This window comes from Garra rufa, chromosome 12 (genome assembly GCF_049309525.1).
Source record: "Garra rufa chromosome 12, GarRuf1.0, whole genome shotgun sequence".
NCBI lineage: Eukaryota > Metazoa > Chordata > Actinopteri > Cypriniformes > Cyprinidae > Garra > Garra rufa.
In genome coordinates this window covers 7,994,266-8,015,579 of record NC_133372.1, presented here as the reverse complement: position 1 = coordinate 8,015,579, position 21,314 = coordinate 7,994,266, and the positions used below count along the sequence as shown (strand labels likewise).

The following is a 21,314-nucleotide window of genomic DNA, read 5'->3' as shown; positions in this document are numbered from 1 at the left end:
ATTTTAATGATTCCACATTTCATTCAGAGGTCGCGTTAACCGAAAATTATCCGTCATTGACGGATTTTTTTAATCAGTGACGGAAAAATCTGAAGGCTGTCCGTCATTTTGACAGATTACACTGCGGGTGATCTGTTGTAAATTGTAACTGTAATTCCCACCCCTTTCCAGTTGGTGGCGAGCACGCTCCATTGTGGGAGCAGAGCACTGGAAACAGAACAAAAACGAAACTGTCACGACGAATCTTTTGCTATGCATTTGATACGCACATGCGAGCAACCAGTATAAACTACAGCGATCTATCACGCCACATTAAAGAGCGCCAAGACGCTTATTTATTGCTTGAATTTCCTGATGAAATAGACAGAATTTGAAATCTGAGACTTTTTCATATTGAAAGTAAGAAAGCACAGAGCTTAACCGCTTATTGTGATTTATTAGTTATGCGCACCTACTGTTAATTTGTGAACTGAAAACAGCAAGATCCACTGAGATTCATCTGTTCTCTTCATAAATAAACCTATACAGTATGCTCGCCCTGTAGGTTCATGATTAAAAATGAAAATGTGAACAAGAATAAAAGCAAGTAAATGTGTTGTTATAATTAAAATATGACATTTAAAATGACGGGTAATAATAGATTATGACGGAATTTTTACGACCCTGTCCGTCAAAATGACGGACAATGTTGAAGTCTAACGCAACCTCTGTCATACAATATATCCTGCTATAAATAGGTACAAAAGCCTCAGTCGTGTTGATTTGTAATGTTTTATTTTCGATCAAGACCAGAGTTTGCACATTCAAGGTGCTCAACTTCGTCTTTACCTTTGAAATGAAGTAAACCTACAAGAGATTTTGACTATAAATATTATGCATAGCATTAGTTCATAATTGCAGATCAAGATAAAACTGGAATGTGGGTCACAAGTCACATTTAAATTCTTTACATACAACGTTCATTTAAATTACAGGACTGAAGGAACAGGACTATGAAATACTGTTTCTCCCTGCAAATGAGCAGATCACAGGTACAGTTCATGAGAGTGAGAAAACTGTCGATCTGTGCAATGCAAAAGAAAAAGAAAAAAATGGACGAGAGGATACAACAGGAATTTCAGTCTAAACATGCCTGGGAAAGAGCGACACAAGCAAGGAGATGACAAAAGACATTCTCTCTTTGGGAAATCAGACGGTTTGTTATTAAGGTTTAACATGTAACACTTTCTGTTAGACACAAACTAAACTTAATTAATTAAATACGCAAACAAACATGACAGACAAATCATAATTACTTGTGTAAATGAGAATTAGAAAACATCTAACAACCGTTTCTCTGGAGGACCTCCTAAACAGATGCGTTTTATTCAGTAAAGTTTGGATATGGACATTTCTCCAGAAGATAAGGTCAAAAGTTCGTTCTTTTTTCTTTCCTTAAATGTACATCCTTCATTGATCTCCTGGAGAAAGTTTATGCTGAACTCGAAACAGCCAGTTTCTTGAGATGGTCCATAAAAACTTGCAGACTCACGTCGTCTGTGAGAATCGGTGCTCCAGATTCCTACAGGGAGGGGATGTGATATTAGAGATCAAACATTCTTGTCATTTAAAAAAACATAACGAACATAACGCTCTGTCATAACTAAAGGTGTGTACCTGGCCCCAGGCGTAGAGGTTGTTGTGGGTCTGGGAGGGGTTGACTTTGGAGAGGAGGAAGCGGGCCTGTGAACCGCCGTGCTCGGTGTCAATGTATCTGGGCATAGGGAAACGTGTCTGCAAGATCTCCTGAGCATCGTCCAGAGGAGCCTGAAGGAGCTGCTTGAAGTTCTCATACTCTGCCATCTCCTGGTATCCAGCCTTCCTCCACTGTGCAATAGTCTGTGAAGATGACAATAACACCATCACTAAACTGAACAAAACTCTAATAAATGTTATTGAACATTTGAGGAACCTCCTAAAATTAACAGTTCTGATTCAAAATCTAGTGAGCTGCCTCCCTAGTTAACATGTTTAGGCATCAAATAAGTGCAGTTTCAACAAGAAAGCTGCTCTAAAATTATTTAGTGGCCAGGTTCTCCTCATGGGTAGGATCCAGAGATTTGAATCTAAAATCTAAATAATTTGGATATTTTATAAGGATTTGATTCTTACCTCTCCATGGTAAATCACCAACTGGAAGAAGGTGTCCATCAACAGAATGCGATCAGGAAGGATGCTGCTGCTGTCCAGAAGAACAGGCTACGAAACCAGATAAATACGAGATGAGCACAAGCTACATTACACAGCATTCTGCTCTATGATGTTGCATGGATGGGTTTCAAATCACCTCTGGAGGGCCGTAGAAAGAGTAGGAGTAGAGGATGGGCTGGACCATTATGAGCGACTGTGTCAGATCCTGACGCACAAAGTGATGCCTGTAGTAGGACGACTCGTCCGGACTGTTATTGAACACCTGCAGGAATGGGGATCTCCTCAAGTGGAACATGAACTGTTAAGAAAACAGACAAGTTTTAATATGACAGGGTATCAGGGTGTACATTCTATGTTTAAAACTAAAGCTGATGCAATAAAAAGGTGTTTAAAGAAAGTAAATATTATTCAAATCTACAGTCAAACCAAATAGTATTCAGACACCTGATATAATTTGATATTTTTTACTACACTATAGTTCATTTATGTGTGAGGATAGCAAAATAAAGTAAATAAAGTCTTCATACAGTGGACTACCAGTAAAATGAATACAATTTGGGACCAAAAATTATTCAGATACTTTGACCTGACCATGCGACCCAAGTGCAACCTTTTTACACCACAGACGGATCAAAATTAAGCACTGCTTGGTAATTGGTTGACCTAAACTATTCATTAGTTGACAGCTATTTAACCTAATTCATTACATACCTTTATATCAAAGTCATCTGACATTATCAAGCTGAATTTGTTCTGACAAAGTTTAACTTTGAGTTCTTGTCACATATTACTACTATTTTCTAAACTATAGCGAATAAACTGTGATGATGTGAGAAATGTTGAAAGTGTCTGAATAAATACTGGAATACATACTGGTTTGACTGTGTAATATGTATGTTAGACCTACAGTGAACTTGTTAAATAATTTTCTTTGTCTTAACTTTCTGTTACAGTGCAGCCCAGAGAGAGGCTATAAGAGTTGACTTTGAATTAATTATGACTGAATACAATCAGTTAATGTTAAATTTGCATCTAATGTGACTCTTATTTTGAAAAGTCTATTGTTTTAGTACTTCCAGCTGCTTCTTTAAAAGATGAACTAAATAAAATATCAACTTTTCACAAGCATTTAAAACATATTAGAATATAAACACCATAATGTAAACATTCACTTTTTTATTTAGGAGAGTAAAGACTTCAAGATTTTAACTGAAGACTTTTTAAGGACTCATATAACAAACCAATAACAAATATGTGACTCTTGACCACAAAACCAGTCTTAAGTAGCACGAGTATATTTGTAGCAATAGCCAAAAATACATTGTATGGGTCAAAATTATCGATTTTTCTTTTATGCCAAAAATCATTAGGATATTAAGTAAAGATTCCATGAAGATATTTTGTAAATTTCCTAAAATAAATATATCAAAACTTAATTTTGGATTAGTAAAATGCATTGCTAAGAACTTCAAAGGCAATTTTCTCAGTATTTTGATTTCTTTGGATTCCAGATTTTCAAATAGTTGTATCTCGGCTAAATATTGTCCTATCCTAACAAACCACACATCAATGGAAATTATTTATTCAGCTTTGAGATGAAGTATAATTCTCAATTTCAAAAATTTGACCCTTATGACTGGTTTTGTGGTTGAGGGTCACACATAAGAGTTCATCTCACGGAGTGTGTGTTTTTACCTGTGGGTACAGCGAGAGAGATTCAGACAGTCTGAAGGAGTTTGGGTCATCTTTATTGAACTGGCCAAACTTCTGACACTGAAACCAAACAACAAACAATAGTTGAGTGTTTTGCAACTACATTCATCATTATAAAAACGGTTGAATGACTTGTCATATCGCCTCTAACGAATAGAGGCATTGACCTACTTTTCTTTACAATAGCTGTGATACTCACCAAGCGAATGAGCTGCCTGTCTAGCCAGCGGAGAACGTCAGGCCCCTCCTCCGACTCCGCCCTGAAAACGCCGAGCCGGGCCATGAGAACGGCAGAGGCCTCTTGATCAAACGACGACTCAATATGCTGGATCTGAGACTGTGCGTCAGCCCAACTAGGTGTGACAATAAAAAGAACCGGTTTGTCAAGAACGAATGACGCACACTTAAGAATTTGAGTTGCTGAAGAGCTATTCAGGGTTTAAACTACGCATATTTGCACAGGTAAATCTATTCTGAGCTATAGCAAACACAAATAGCGCATGGAAACTTGATATGTGTTGACTTTAGATAATGCCAAGGCCTTTTCAAAGTTGATATCAATAAAAGGAACAGTCTTATGAATGAAAAGGAACAACCAAGACCTTGACTTTAATCTGAAATCGACTGATGACAGAATTTCACGAGGCTGAAAGCTGAAGCTAAGACTTACTTCCTAGCAATGGTAGTGACACGGATCCGCCGCTGTGTGTTCGAGTGCTGATATTGTGTAACAAACTGAACAGCTCCTCTACCACCCTGAGGAATCGGGGCGTTGTGCTGCAAAAATATATTACATTCCAGGGTTAATTGATGTAGCAGTGTAAACATAAGCTCTCACACCCGATTTAATATCTAATAGAACAGATAATTATATAACAATATACCTGATTTACTACTTCAAAGTACAGTGCCAGGGTGGTGGCAGGTGTGAGACTACAAATCTTCCACTGACATGTTCCTCCAACACCCATTTCCTGTGATAAAAAACAAAATATTTTCACATATTATATATTTCAAATTACAAAAACTGGTGTGAAATTAGATGTTACATGCTCAGGACTTACAGTGTCTGAAACACAGGGTCCTTTGTTGTTGAGGGACACACATGGTCCGATCGCACCAGATACCTTTAGCTCTCTTGAAGTCTGATAAGAAAGGCAAACGAGTTTAGAGGGTTGAATATGACTGGGTTAATGTCATAACTTACACTAGTGCTCAAAAGTTTGGGGTTGGCAAGATTTGTCATTGTTTTTAAAAGAATTTATTTGATCAAAAAGAATAAAAATGGTAATATTCTGATATATTATTGCAATTTTAAATAATTTAATAATAAAATAATTTCTTTTTAAATATATTTTAAAATGTAATTAATTCCAGTGATGCAAAGCTGAATTTTCAGTATCATCACTCCACTCATTAGTGTCACATGATCCTTCAGAAATCATCCTTATTTGGCACTCAAGAATAATAAATTTTTTGCCCGAGGATTCTTAGAAAATTCAAAACAAACAGCATATATTCAAAACAGATTTAATATGTAACATTATCATGTCTTTACTGTATCTTTTGATTATGTTAATGGCTCCTTCCAGAATAAAACTATTCATTTCTTTGAGAAAATCTCCCAAACCTCAAACTTTTAAATGCTACTTTAAATTCAACTATGTTACCTTCACTTCCAATGTACCACCGAAAGCCATACGAAACTCTCCATTGTAGTCTTTGCTGAAGACTCTTTGGAAGGTCTGCTTGAACAGAGATGTATTGAAGGAATCACCCATGACAATGTGGCCCCTAATACAAAACAAGAAACCATTTTAACCATATACCATAATCAGCTGATTTTGAAGACATTAAAATGTCATGTACGATATATTAACACCAATAATCTTCACTCAATGCTCACCCTGTGAGATTGGATAGACATTTCATCTCTAGCAGTCCCGTCTGATCCAGCGCACAGGCGTAGATGTCGACGCTGTGTCCGTTTACTGCTGTGCGGTTTGCCAGAGCCTCGTAATACTAAAAAGATGTCAATAATTTTTTTTGTTAGCTTTTTAGGAAAGGAACAGAATGTTTATGCAAAACTAGAAATATAAAGAGTTTAAACTACTATTTGTAATCACCTTAGTGGCCTTCTTCAGATGGCGAGCGTTGTCTTTCTGGATGTCGTGCCAGGAGCGGATGGGGGTCTTCAGTTCATCTCCCACAACCATGCCGGGCCCCTGTGTTGGGGGGCCACCGGTGAACAGCATCACACGGGCCCCTGTGTTAGGGAAAGTGCCCTACAAATAGAATGAAAGAGAATTTGTATTTAATGTTTTCAAAACCTAATCTAGTTTAAACAATCTAAGGCAGCTTTTTCCACATATGTGACCCAGGACCACAAAACCAGTCATAAGAACCAGTCTCTAAATATTGAGAAAATCACCTTTAAAGTAGTCCAAATGAAGTTCTTGGCAATGCATATTACTAATCAAACATTAAGTTTTGATATATTTACATTAAGAAATATCTTCTTTGAACATGATCTTTACTTAATATCCTAAAGATTTTTGGCATAAAAGAAAAATCGCTCATTTTGACCCATACAATGTATTTTTGGCTATTGCTACAGATATAACCATGATACTTAAGACTGGTTTTGTGGTCCAGGGTCACATATTATGACTTTATTGGTGTCTTTTATAGGGAATAGCGCAAGCTTAAGTTAAATCAGACATGCTAGACTTATTATCAAACAAACTCAAGAGCACAGTAGGTAGTCTGACTCTTATCTTGAGAGTTATGTAAGAATAATGACTGGGTCGAGTGCTAGGTACAACTGTTCTGATATGACATGACAGCTGAAGTGGACTTTGAATCTCACAGCCAGCATTGCTGACACGCTGCCAATTTGAATTCACAGTTTGACCAGAGTTATAATGAAAAATCTCTGGAGGAATTCTCTCCCACAGTGTAGTGAACACTGGTTCAGTGATGTATTTCTGAATATAATAACTTAAAACTAAGCATTTCCTGAGCTTTAGCAATACATCCAGATTTTTAGATTTTGTCCTATCTCCCTTTTGTCAAATAAAGATGTTATTATGTCATACAAGATGAACTAATACATGCACAATGTCCTGGCTGTACCTCCAGTAGTCCAACAGCAATAGAAAGGGCGATGCCTGTGGAACGAAGAGGTCTCTTCCCCTGAGGAACAGGCCAGGGGTCTCTCTGCAGCTCCCCAAGAATGTCTGTCAGGTTCATGTCTACTGCTTGCACAGGCTGCAGAAATCTAAAACAGGTGCAGAGAAAATAAAAGTGAGCACAACTGCCTTCGTGTACATAATTTTCTTGAGAATCCTATGTTAAAGCTTCTCTTCATGGCTGATGACAACCATTTCATACCTGCAGGAAGCAGCAGTGTCATGAGGGGCCAGTGGTTTGCCTTGCTGTCCAGAGGTGGCTTGATTCATCAATCCCAGCATTTCCTACAAACAGATGACGCACTTGATCAATTTAACTAACAATACTGGTTTTATACAGTCACGTATTAGCTATTTTTATAGTTTTAGGAATGGCAAATCAAACACAATAAAAAAAGATCACTGACCTGGATCTGTTTGGGTGTGAGCTCTTTTGTGCCACGGAAGACGTAGCTCTTGGCGATACCTTCGCAGCTGAGCTCATGGACCTGAATCATGCGGCCGAAGGTGATGAGACCCACCAGGGCGTTGGGCGGCAAGAGACTCAAAGACATCTGAAGAGATTCTTTCAGGGCCTGGAGGTCTTCCTCCTCTAGACATGTGTCCACCACATACAGGAAGATAAGAGGGGTTGGAGGTCCACGCTGAAGAGAAATAAATCAGGTTACATAATGGTAATTAAAAAATGACATACTGTTATAAATGAATAAATACTTATGCGTTTGTTCTTATTTATTTTAAACATTAATTTATACATCATGGTTTAGTGTGGAGTTTTATACATTATGGAGTTTAAAAGTTTGATTAAATTCTGTTCTTTAGAACCCTTTATTCATCATGCTGAAACTTGATTTTTCTTTGATGCCAAAAATCATTAGGATATTAAGTAAAGATCATGTTCCATGAAGATATTTAATACATTTCCTACTGTAAATATACCAAAAGCTAATTTTTGATTTGTAATATGCATTGCTAAGAATTTCATTTGGACAAATTTAAAGGCGATTTTCTGATTTATTTGGATTTTTTGGCACCCTCAGATTGCAGATTTTCAAATAGTTGTATCTCGACTAAATACTGTCATATCCTAACAAACCATACATTGATGAAAAACGTATTTATTCAGCTTTCAGATGATGTATGAATCTTAATTACAAAAAAATGACCCTTATGACTGGTTTTATGGCCCAGGGTCACATTTTACCGTATAGCTAATCAAATAAATGCCGCCTTGGTGAGCAAATACTTCTTTTGAATTGAACTGTACACAATGACAGAAGTTACATGCTTTTACGTTGCAAGGAAACGGTTTATTTATTAAATATTTAAAAATGCTATCACTTGTCAAAACACACTGAACACTAGTTTCATTACACAGATTGACAACGTGGCTTCAAAGAAGCAGTTATCTGTGAGCTAAAGGAGTTGTGGTTAGTCTATGTGTTTGTACAATAAAGTTTGCTTATGTACAGTACAGAGTACACACAGTAGATGTAAATTTACCTGCACTATGTACTCAATGGTGGAGAACTGAGGCATTAATTCTGCGGGTTGATTCACTTCTGAAATGCCTGCGTATGATGGAGGAAACTGTGAAGAAATAGATTGATATTTACTCACGGTGACAGGTGTGATTGATGTAAGAGAATTACATTGAGCAAAGCCAATGATGAAAATGAGTTTAATCAGTTATGTATACTCACAGAGTTCCTCTGGAAGCAAAAGTTGCAGGCCCATATCTTAGCTCTGAAGTCCACTTGACTACAAAAGAAAATCAAGCGTTAAAATCAAGTGCTAAACTTGTCTATGACCAAGCCTTTCTAATGTAAACCAACTAATCAATAATTCAGATATCGTAATCAAATGTAATCATGATATTTATCTATACTGACCCCATGCTTTACAAACAAACATCAACGCTGCTTAGAAAGCTGATTCAATCCTTACCAGAGTGGGTTGAGTACGGCTTTGCAGTTGGCCCGGCTGCACATGACCGGCTCGTACTGGACCGGTGGCAGGTCCGGTCTCTCTTTGAGAGGTGTGTAGAGGCAAGAAACAGGAACCACTAGCCGCGTGGCCTCCAGACGGCTGGAAGGCCATAGGTTCCAACTGCAGCGTATTCCATCACGATCTTCGTTCTGTTGGATGAACTCTTGGTAGGTCGCCATTACAGTGTGAACTGTGAACGACCAGAAACAGCCAAATGAGTAAACAGCGAACTGCAAAGTCTTTTTAACTCTAAACCACACCTAATGGGTTGTGTCTCCAAAACTGGACAAGTAGGATAGCAGTGCCTAAAATTAACAGCAAATACCTGAGTGACAAGAACAATTTCGCCCATGTCAGCAATGTGAACGGAAATTGCATTCTTTTATGTTTGTTCCTACACTTGGAATTCTTTCACGCAACTGTCATCTTTGAACAAAGATACTTGACATGAGTGGTTGCCCTCGCCAAGCCCAAAACGTCATTAAGGACTTGTTGATTAGAGTTATGCGTAGATGTGTTTAGAAGCAAAACCAGATGCTATTTTTGAGCTGAATGTACTACTGCTGGGACACACCTGTCCTACAATACCTACACAATTTCTCCACTCACAGGTTTGCTGACTAAGCACAAAGCACTTTGAAGTATTAGAGGAGACTTTGGCCACTGATAACCCCAAATCAGAGGGTGCCTGGAAATGCCTGTCCTAAACACTAAATCATGGCCCAATACTTTATTGACTGTTTGGTTGCATAATGATAAGAGTTTCCACAACTCAACACTAGAAAGACTGTACATGTCAAAAGCCACAAAATATAAAAACATAATACAAAATTCGAAATAAGTCCAACAAATTGTGGTCAGCACATTTAATAACAATTAATTACAACTAATTAAGGATCTTAAATATATTATACTGCCAGTGCCATTAACACGTTGGTATTTATATATTAATAAATAAACAAGAAATAAATAAGATCATCGTCGTGACGTCACACGTATATCTACATTTTAGTGAGCAAGCTGGCGCTAGCTACTTCCATCACACTCTCATTACACCAGAGATAAAGAAAGCAGGGTAAAAACAAGATGTAAGACAGTTATATTCTTTAAAAAAAAACTGAATATCTCAAACATTAGTGTTAAAACATACTGCTAAAACACACCCGTGTAACCCGTAACGTTAGCGTTACTCTCACAGCAACATCTGACTTCCGCCAACCTAATCCGGGGTCTGCGGGTTTAAATCCACCACATCAACGAACCCCGATTTCATTAATCTTACTACAACACAATGATAGACGTACCGTACCTTTTTAATCGATGAGGCTTCAATAAATTAAATATGATGACCGCGGTCACACGACCATTGAAAAGTGAAAATGATTTCGTCGAGCAGGATTCGACCCCAGCCGGTTCCTGGAGCTCCGAAGAGTGACGTGTTACTACACACTCCGTGCGCCACTATTGGCTGCCTGCGTCTGACGTCAAAGGAACGTTCCGCCGCAGTGTCGAATTTCTGTGCGTAAGTGCGCTGAGGAGTTTCTATAGCAGCGTCAGATGCAAATGAGTTCTGCGTAGACACCTGTGACCACAAATGTTTGACATACTTTCAATAGTTGAGCTATACAATGCTTTGACGGGGCTTGAGTCGTGACAAAGGTTACATAAAAACGTATTATTTTTTATGCTATTATACAATCAATTTTATATTATATTACATAATATTTGCTATAATAATCAAATGAATATCCTCCTGACTACCAGGAATTTTTTTTTTTAGATTTTAGTTTTTTTTCCCATGTCATTACATTGTTTAGAGTATAAGAACAAAATTGAAAAATACAATTTTTGAAAAATTATATTTTATATATGTTATGCTATGTCCTCTGTAGAGGACATCGGGACTTTAAAAAAAATCTTTCTTTTTTTTTAAATAAAAAGACATGAATAGACATAAAAAGGCAAAAACAGTCCAATTTTTGTTTTAATCTCCCAAACCAATTTTTATTTTCAATACCAAACTTTATATAAAGATGATTCTCAACTATTTTTTAAAAGATATTTACAGAAAGATTTGATAAACCATTTTTCTTTATGAAAATAAACAGGTTTTCCAATTATAAACAATGTATCTATAAACTGTGTATAATTAGCATATTAATGTGTTTTTGGGGCAATATATAATGAACAAATAAGTGTAATACTGGGAGTAATAATTGGCAAGATTTTCATTATAATATCTAATATTTCATAGCAATATTGAAATATAATTTCTTTCCCTATTCACTTGTTGTGTTTCCCAAAATGTGTAATAAACCTGCACCAAGTCCTGGTGTTCTCTACAGTGGACATGCATGAAATTAATGTCCTGTTTCATAACAGAAAGTCATATTTTAATTTGAAACCCCATAACATTTTCCTGAGATGTTGTTTTATAAGAAACAAAGTGAAAAAATTCAGATTTAAATTATCATTACAAAATATTATCATATTTCCATAAGGGTGTTAAATTTGATCACTAAATTAATGTCAGCCATTTTTAAAGACCAAGGAGAGGGAGTGGTCATGGTGAAACGTCCAATCATTTGGTATCTCTGAAAAGCCCTGAATGTGCTCTGCAGGACATCCAGACGCTGACATGTAAGGTCTCAGAGAAATCGCTAAAAACTTTTGTCCTCTACAGAGGACAAAACTCCATTGCTGGTAGACAGGAGGATATATGTGACCCTGGACCACAAAACCAGTCATAAGGGTCAATTAAAAAAAAAAGAAAAGAGATTTATAAACTTGAAAGCTGAATAAATAAGCTTTCCATTGATATGGTTTGTTAGGATAGGACAACATTTGGCTGAGATACAACTTTCTGAGGGTGCAAAAAATCGAAATATTGAAAAAAAAAATCACTTTTAAAGTTGTCCAAACACTGTGAAAAGTTTTCACCAGTTTTAACTTAAAAACTTAAGTTTAGCAGCTGCCTTTAAATGTTAAGTTAAATCAACTTAAGTCATTCCAACTCATAAGTTAAATCAACTCATTTTTATTGTAATACGTTAAAATGACTTGTAGTTTTAAGCTGATTCAACTTAAATTTTTAAGGCAGCTGCTGAACTTAGGTTTTTAAGTTGAATCTGGTGAATCTGGTGAAGTTCTTAGCAATGCATATTACTAATCAAAAATTAATTTTTGATATATTTATGGTAGGAAATTTCCAAAATTTTTCAAGGGTGAATGAATGATTTTTGGCATAAAAGAAAAATGAATAATTTTGACCCATATATTGTATTTTTGCCTGTTGCTACAAATATACCTGTGCTACTCAGTGTTGTTTTCGTCAACGATGACGATGACGAAATCATTTCGTTGACGCCACTTTTTTTCATGACGATAACGAGACGATGACGAGATAAAAATGGCTCGTTGATGACTAAAACATGACAAGACGTGTGTGAGTTTTCGTTGACGCTATGGCAAGCCATTTTAGCATTAAATACTCTTTGCTATACTAGTATGGCAAGCCGTTTTAGCATTCCATCCTTGTTTGTCTTTTATGTTCTAAAACATTCCTTCATTATTGTAATTATTGGTGAAAATAGTCGATCCGGAAGCTCACATTGTGTTGAACTATAGATCTGATATTTTCAGAACTTATAAGTGACACTACCCAACAGCAAAATACTTACTGACCTACATTAATTTGTTAAAAGACTACTTTTTTCCCTTTTTTTGACTAAAACTACACTAAAACCTTTTTGACTTTTCGTCGACTAAAACTAGACTAAAACCTTTTTGACATTTTTCGTCGACTAAAATTGGACTAAAACTATCACATATAGAAGTGACTAAAATTTGACTAAAACTAAGAAGCATTTTAGTCCAAAAGACTAAGACTAAGACTAAATCTAAGATGGTTGTCAAAAACAACACTGGTGCTACTTAAGACTGGTTTTGTGCTCCAGGGTCACATATATGTAAAATAGGATATACATAGTGTGATCTAATATACACACACACACACACGCACGCACGCACGCACGCACGCACGCACACACGCACACACACACACACACACACACACACACACACACACACACACACACACACACACACACACACATGTTGGGTTTACATGTTTTATGGGACATTCCATAGGCGTAATGGTTTTTATACTGTACAAACCGTACTTTCTATCGCCCTACACCTACCCTACACCTAAACCTAGCCCTCACAGGAGATTGTGCACACTTTTACTTCATCAAAAAAACTCATTGTGCATGATTTATAAGCCTGTTTTCTCATGGGGACCTGAGAAATGTCCCCACAAGGTCAAAATCTACTGGTATTCCTATCCTTGTGGGGACATTTGGTCCCCACAACGTGATGAATACCAGGTACACACACACACACACACACACACACACACACACACACACACACACACACACACACACACACACACACACAAGGGTGTTTTTGTGAATTGTGGGGACATTCCATAGACGTAATGGTTTTTATACTGTACAAACCGTACTTTCTATCACCCTACACCTTCCCTACACCTAAACCTAGCCCTCACAGGAGACTGTGCATATCTTTACATTCTCAAAAAAACTTATTCTGTGTGATTTATAAGCCTTTTGAAAAGTGGGGACATGGGCAATGTCCTCATAAGTCACCCTCTCCTTGTAATACCTATGTCATACCCATGTTATTACACACATTTGTGTCCTGATATGTCACAAAAACATGCCCACACACACACACACACACACACACACACACACACACACACACACAATATGTGACCCTGGACCACAAAACTAAGAAGGTACTAATTTGTGGTAATACCCAAAAATACATTGTATGGGTCAAAATTATAGATTTTTTTTTATGCCAAAAATCATTAGGATATTAAGTAAAGCTCATGTGCCATGAAACTATTTTGTAAATTTCCTACCATAAATAGCCAACATAAAAACTTAATTTTTGATTAGTAATAGGCATTGATAAGAACGTCATTTGGACAACAATTTTCTCAATATTTTGATTTTTTTGCACCTTCAGATTCCAGATTTTCAAATAGTTGTATCTCGGACAAATATTGCCCTATCATAACAAAGTATACATCAATGGAAAGCTTATTTATTCAGCAGATTTAAAAAAAATTAGTTGAAATCTAGTTGATCTAAGATAATGTACTATATTATTATAAGATAACAAATAATATGAATAAAAATATACATGTAAAATAAGCAAAGCATTTAAATAATTATTGAATTATGCTCATTAATATTGACTGTGAAAAAGAATGGATAAAGTCACAATACAAAGAATCTTGTTTAATATGTATTTAGTATGGTTTCATTCAGGGTCAAAAATTAGCCAGGTCAAATGTCACTGATTGTGAATGTTAACTGAATGTGACAAAAAGTTAAATTGTAATAAAAAAAAAGCCTCAGTGGCCAACATGAACTGCTTTTTTAAGAATACGTAACTTCTCAAAAATCTGAAAGAGGATTTACATCAAAATGTATAATGAGTCAAACTAATATGATTACATATTACTATTCACTGAATGGTTAAAATTTTGCTCTAATTACATAATTACCTTACCTTAAAGGGATTGTTCACCCAAAAATGAAATTTCTGTCATTAGTTACTCACCTTCATGTCGTTCCAAACCTATATAACCTAGATATTCTTGATGAAATCTGAGAGCTCTCTGACCCGCCATAGACAGCAAGGCTTCATGTAAGGTACCAAGAACATTGACAAAATAGTCAATGAGACATCAGTGGTTCAACTGTAATTGTATAAAGCTGCAAGCATACTTTTTTAACACAAAAAACTAAAATAACAACTTTATTTAACAATTCTTTTCCTCCGCGTCACTCTAGTGCCATCTTGGAGAATATCATGACGCATGCACATGCTTTCCTCTGAATGTAAACAGGGCGCAGCATGTTCTACATCAGCGACACCACATGCACGCATTGTTTACATGCAGATCAAAGCATGCGCATGCATTGTGGTTTCTCGTGGCTTCATAAAATTACGGTTGAACTACTGATGTCACATGGACTATTTTGTTGATGTTTTTTGGTACCTTTCTGGACCTTAAAACGTGGTAGGACTCTTGCTGTCTATGGAAGATCAGAAAGCTCTTGGATTTCATCAAAAATATCTTAATTTGTGTTCCGAAGATGAATGAAGGTCTTGGTTTGGAACTACATGAGGGTGTTTAATTAATGACCGAATTTTCATTTTTGAGTGAACTATCCCTTTAAGTTCATGTCCAGTGTTGGGCCGTAACTAGTTACTTGTTATTGCAGAAGTAGTGTAACTAATTACTAATAAGATTTCAGTAAAAATCTACCTCTACCATCCATAAAATAGCTTAGTTACTTTTGATGCCTCAACCCCATGCACTGACTTAAAAATCCAACAATTAAATAATTCCTAGATTTAATTTTTTTAAAAAGGGCACATGCATGCGATGTCCCCAGTGCAGCAGGCAAGCTTGGAATATGGAAAAGCTTACATAGCACATAGAAATATTGCATTATATTGATTTTGTAAGGAAAAACAGATGATCTGAACACTGTTGTGTAAGTTGTAGCTTTACTGTACTCTGGTATTACATCCACCCACATCCTTCTGATCAGCATGTGGTACATTATATTATTATAATTAAAACTCTTTTTGGAAAAGTAAACAGTAAACAACAATCAAGCTACACATGACAATTAATGAGAATAATAAAACACTTCTACTTGAATGTCACTATCAATCACTATGGAGTGTTTGTAATAACTTCTGACTGCGATCCAATGTGAATTTTGGTCAAATGTTGAGGCAGAAATATGTTGTTAGTAACATTCTAGAGGAATTTTACGTGGAAGATAAACAGTTACAACTTCTGTGGGTTGTGAAAAATTAGTAATGTAAACATTAATGTAACTAATTACTGTTGCCAGAAAGTAATACGTACAGTAACAATAATACTTTTTAAAGGAGTAACTAGTAATACGTAATATATTACTTTCTTTGAGTAACTAGCCCAACACTGTTCATGTCTAACAAATTTGTTTCAACAGAAGAAAAAATGTTAAGCCTATTCATCTATAGCACCTCAATGTGTCCATAGATGGCGCTCGACACAAATTTAAATGCAACTTTGTGAACAGCATCACCTCTTGGCAACTCACACACACAAACATGCACGACACACAAGCATAGAGAGCGAGAGAGAGAGAAAGAGAGAGAGAGAGAGAGAGAGAGAGAGAGAGAGAGAGAGAGAGAGAGAGAGAGAATTTACTCAGTCGCTGCAGTCACGCTCATTTCTCCGGAGCCCTGGCTGAGGATGCTGCGGTCTCTCCTCCTCCATCTCCATGAGGATGCTGGAGCGCGCAGAGGCGGACGGAGGCGAGCGCATCGGGCCGCCTGAAACCACCCACATCTCAGCGGCTACCCGTTACCGTCACTTTTCCAAACTTACGAGAACTATGAATGGGGGTCGATGCTGAAAAATCTGGGCGGACTTGTTCTGTATGCCGCCCTTCCTTCTACTCGTCAGCTGCATCAGCTGTTGCTTTGGGAAAAGTCGAGGCGACTCCCACTCTAAGGGCATCGGATACGGGCATCACTCCACGATGCGTCCTCTGTCTCCCTGACTCCTCCTAACACAGCGGATGCTGCCTGCCTCATTAATATTTGATCAGCACCTGGTATCACAGCAGCAGCTCGCCTCTTCTCATGGAGAAAGCGCAATCTCTACAAGCACAGCCTGGATCCAAGGCGCCGGAAAGTCCAGCGGAAGACATCTCCAACCTCACCGATGAAGAGCTCCTCCAATGGAGCAAAGAGGAGCTGGTGCAGCGACTCCGAAAGTCCGAAGCCGATAAAATGAGCGTCATTCTGGATCACAGTAATCTGATTCGGGAGGTGAACCGCAGCCTCCAGCTGCATCTGAACGAGATCCGGGGGCTGAAGGTGAGCAGATGAGATCATGGGTGTCTGGAGCACACCTGCGCTCTCTGAGGATGCGCCAGAAGCACCTAGGTGCACATCATTCTTCCTGCAGGAATAACACCTTGAATATTTTCTTGCTGCATTATATACTTAGCTTCTGATTCAAACAAAAAGCTTCTGAAAAAAAAAAAAAAAAACACTGATAAGCAATTTGTTTTTATTCCAGACAAGAATCATATTTTTTTGTAATTGAACTGTAATTTTAAAACACCTGTTGTGTGTGAATGTGAGCATTTCCCAATTTTTAACCATGAATGTTGCATATAATAAAACAATAATGTACAAATGCAAAAAGGAACAGATTATAAAAAAACATGCAACAGCTTAGTTGACATTCACTGCAAATATTTCAAAGCTCTTTAATCTCTAAATTCAGCGAAGGTTTGTATCATTGATGCCAGATGGAATTGGTTTTCTCATATGTGACACTGGACCACAAAATCAGACATTAAGGGTACATTTTTTAAAACTGAGATCAATCCGAATTAATAGACTTTCCATTGATGTATGGTTTGTTAGGATAGGACAATATTTGGCTGAGATACAACTCTTTGAAAATCTGGAATGTGAGGGTGCAAAAAAAAAAAAAATCTAAATCTAAATATTGAGAAAATTGCCTTTAAAGTTGTCCAATGACATTCTTAGTTATGCATATTACTAATCAAAAATTAAGTGTTGATATATTTACAGAGGAAAATGGGCAAAATATCTTAATGGAACATGATCTTAATATCCTAATGATTTTTGGCATAAAAGAAAAATCAGTAATTCTGACCCATACAGTGTATTGTTGGCTATCACTACAGATTTACTTGTGCTACTTATGACTGGTTTTGGGGTCCAGGGTCACATATGTTGGGTGATTTGTTGATTTTATTGACAAGTAGATGCTTATTAAATGTGGTACCTAAAAAGATCATACATTTGAAACTATTCTGCCTTATATAAATGACAAAATATACATTAGATCTCTGCTTGAACAACCCTTTCAACCACACTTTGGTCTCATAATAAATTATTAAATCAATTAAATTATATCATATAGTTTGTGTGGCCTCAAAACGTCAATGTCTTTATTCTTTGTCCTTGAATAGCAACATTTTAAAATATGGAAACACTTTGTAAACACAATTTTCTATGTTGAAGGAGGTCAACCAGAAGCTGCAGGATGACAATCGGGAACTGCGAGACCTGTGTTGTTTCCTGGATGATGACCGGCAAAAGGGCAAGCGAGTGTCGCGTGAGTGGCAGCGTCTGGGCCGCTTCAGTGCCAGCGTTATGCGTAAGGAGGTGTCACTGTACCTTCAGAAGCTGACAGAACTGGAGCGCAAGCAGGAGGAGGTCATTCGGGAAAACCTGGAGCTAAGGGAACTTTGTCTGCTCATAGACGAGGAGAAAACAGGCAGTGGAGGTGAAGGAGTCCAAGGTGGGACTGGTTCCATTGGATGTCGCAACTCCATTGACAGCCAGAGTGGGCTTCTGGTGCCTGGTTTGATGCGGGATGTTGGGGACGGAAGCAGCACTTCTAGCGCTGGAAGTGCTGACAGCTCTGAGCATCCACACCATAAGCAGCAACAGCAGCCACTGTCTAGCGGAGGAACTGGCAATAAAAGCCCGGAGATCCAGAAGGCTCGTCCTGTGAAAAGAGGGGAAGGAGATCGGGTGGAGATCTCCAGCCCTGACCCTCCCGTACGGCACAGAAGCACCAGCTTGGAGTATCCTTTCGTACTGCCCCAGCCCTGCCGACCACGCTGTGGCTCCATATCTGTGCCTGATCATCGGCTGATTAGAGGGCTGAGTCCAGAAAAGTATGGGAGATCCCTGGGCCACCGGAGTCCGGAGACTCACCCGAAGCACCATCTTGCTCCAGGACAGACCATGAGTCCTGAGCTCTACATCCAGAGGCATAGGGGCAGCTTAGGAAGTGGGCCTGGGAGTCCTGAAGCTAGACACCTACTACTAGGAACGTCAGAGCTTCACCATGACAAAAGCAAGCTGGGAGGAAGTAGTCCTGAGATGCTGAGGCACCAGTACAGCATGAGCCCTGAACATGGGAAGTTTGGCAGCCCTGGTAGAGAGACTTCACCAAGGAGACTGGCAGGAGATGAGCTGTCGCCACACCATCGGAGCCTTTACAATGGAGTGAATGGTGGGTCTGATTTGCAAAATGACACATATGTGACCCTAGACCACAAAACCAGTCTTAAGTAGCATGGGGTTCTTTGTAGCAATAGCCAAAAATACATAGTAAGGGTCAAAATTATCAATCTTTATTTTATGCCAAAAATCATTGGGATATTAAAAAGATATTTTGTAGATTTACAACAGTAAATGTATCAAAACTTAATTTTTGCATATTAGTAATAAGCATGGCTAAGAACTTCATTTGGACAGCTTTAAAGGCGATTTCCTCAATATTTTTTATTTTTTGCACCCTCAGAATCTCAACCAAATCTCAGCCAAATTTTGTCCTATCCTAACAAACTATACATCAATGGAAAACTTATTTATTCGGCTTTAAGAAAAAACTTATGACTGGTTTTGTGGTCGAGGGTCACATATATGAAAACATTTATTGTGTGCTTTTATGCCTGAGAAATATTTCAGCTTTCTCTATTTTTTATCCCACTTTCAGCAGTATTAGCTAAAAAGCCAAATATATGATCGGATAAATGGTAAAATGAGAAATAGCGCATAAAGAGGTCTGATCAAAAAATTGACGTTCAAAAATGTCCTACTTTCCACTTCTGAAGTCTTGATGACAAGTTTGTCACATTAAAGTGATTTGTTGTTGGAAAGAATAGGAATCATGGAGGATTGCAAGTGTATTTTTTTGGGGGAAATCTTATTAGAGCCAAAACATACACAAGAAAGTCAATATCCAACAGATTTTGAATAAAATGTAGCATCACATTCACTGGCAACCATATAAACATTACCCACAACAACCTCAGATGAGGGGTGTCCGATCCTGTTCCTGGCACTGTCCTGCAAAGTGTACCTCGAAACAGCCTGAAACAGCTAATCATGATTACCAGATACATCTGGGAGAAAGTGTTTGGACAGGTTGGCGCTAAACCCTGCAGGACATCGGACGGTCAAATAAAATGTTACAAATGCTGTGTAAAATACATACAATATCGAGTGAAATCTGCAGTGAGAAACACCTTCAGGATGGCATCTAGTGTTTCTTGTCTCTGCCATTTGTAAGCTTTTTCAGTATCTGTTGTCTACTAAAAGCCTCATAGGCATCAGGGCTAAAGTGGAAAGAACAAAGACGCAGGTCTTTAGGAAGTTTTATTCGTTCACAGGCATCTTCCCATTCTTTTCTCCTCTTCTTATCGCTAGGAAAGCAGTGAAGATAAACATTGCTTCTCTTGATGCCCTTTGACTGAAAATGTGGCATCGCATCAGTGTTTTATTTTCAGAGTTGTGTTGCAGAATAGCAACAGGTATCGCCAATGGCTGACCAAGTGCAACCATTTCACATCATTGAAATAATGGTGCCAAAAATAATATAAATTTTTTATTTTTACTACATATTTCAGTAAAAGACACCATTAATGTTATATTAAACGTTTATGGATTGCTTAGCTCTTATCTCTTGAGTTTCCCAATCAGAAAGCTTCTGAGGCCATTCATGTCCAGTTTCCAATATCTTCGATAGCATGTGAAGGCAGCAAATGACACGTGAGGTCAACCAAACCCTTTTTTGTCACGTATTACTGTTGTTGAGGTCTTTGCAGTTTCCTTTAGACTAGCCTACCACCCACAGTCAGATTGCCAGAGATTCTGCTGAAGTTACTCATGATTGGCTCATCCACCTTGAAACACAGTTAATTATTTCTCCAGAGACACCAGACCTATGACTGGTATCAGTGAAAATCAAAACTAAGCAACTGGACACTGTGTTAGACTTTCCTATTCAGACAGTGTCCTATTTTGCTTTATTTATGACATGCAAATTTCTGTGCAAAGTGTTTAGTACTTAAAGGTCCATGGAATACCACATATTAAAAATCATAGAATTAGCATTACCATTACCAAAAGACATAAAAAATATCTAATGCAATGGTAGGGTACAACAGGGCTAAAGATGCCCTAGGGTATTATTTTCCTGTAAACCACTGGATGGCTGGATGCAATTTTGGTTGATGCTTGATGCGATCGGGCAGCAGTGCAAAGTCGATTCTGTGCTCAAAT

General features: G+C 37.7%; 2 protein-coding genes across 3 annotated transcripts in view; one reads left to right on the top strand and one right to left on the bottom strand.

The window, feature by feature from the left end:
• Positions 1 to 757: 757 nt before the first annotated feature.
• On the bottom strand, positions 758 to 10,612 carry sec23b (SEC23 homolog B, coat complex II component). Its single transcript, XM_073851559.1, has 19 exons — positions 10,393 to 10,612; positions 9,042 to 9,273; positions 8,798 to 8,855; positions 8,598 to 8,684; positions 7,502 to 7,738; positions 7,297 to 7,379; positions 7,039 to 7,183; positions 6,030 to 6,188; positions 5,810 to 5,925; positions 5,574 to 5,697; positions 4,968 to 5,048; positions 4,788 to 4,877; positions 4,574 to 4,680; positions 4,103 to 4,256; positions 3,886 to 3,963; positions 2,327 to 2,488; positions 2,152 to 2,238; positions 1,657 to 1,878; positions 758 to 1,561 (listed from the first exon to the last, which is right to left on the bottom strand). The coding sequence occupies exons 2-19, from the start codon at positions 9,260 to 9,262 to the stop codon at positions 1,472 to 1,474; spliced, it is 2,301 nt and encodes a 766-aa protein (XP_073707660.1). The 5' UTR covers positions 9,263 to 9,273; positions 10,393 to 10,612; the 3' UTR covers positions 758 to 1,471.
• A 5,798-nt stretch (positions 10,613 to 16,410) lies between these two features.
• The window catches only part of ccdc85al (coiled-coil domain containing 85A, like), a 28,949-nt gene continuing 24,045 nt past the window's right edge, over positions 16,411 to 21,314 (top strand). For both annotated transcript variants that reach the window (XM_073852118.1, XM_073852119.1), the window contains exons 1-2: positions 16,411 to 17,072; positions 18,258 to 19,260. In XM_073852118.1, the coding sequence (XP_073708219.1) occupies positions 16,836 to 17,072; positions 18,258 to 19,260 (1,240 nt within the window). In that variant the 5' untranslated portion in view covers positions 16,411 to 16,835. The remainder of the gene's footprint in view (positions 17,073 to 18,257; positions 19,261 to 21,314) is intronic.

What these genes read in the sequence shown, in the direction of transcription:
- sec23b (XM_073851559.1), bottom strand. Translation starts at nt 9,262, where the DNA reads ATGGCGACCTACCAAGAGTTCATCCAACAGAACGAAGATCGTGATGGA. An exon ending in GACCCTGTGTTTCAGACACT is followed by an intron (nt 4,878 to 4,967) that starts GTAAGTCCTGAG and finishes TTTTTATCACAG; the next exon opens with GAAATGGGTGTTGGAGGAAC. An exon ending in ACCTCTACGCCTGGGGCCAG is followed by an intron (nt 1,562 to 1,656) that starts GTACACACCTTT and finishes CCCTCCCTGTAG; the next exon opens with GAATCTGGAGCACCGATTCT.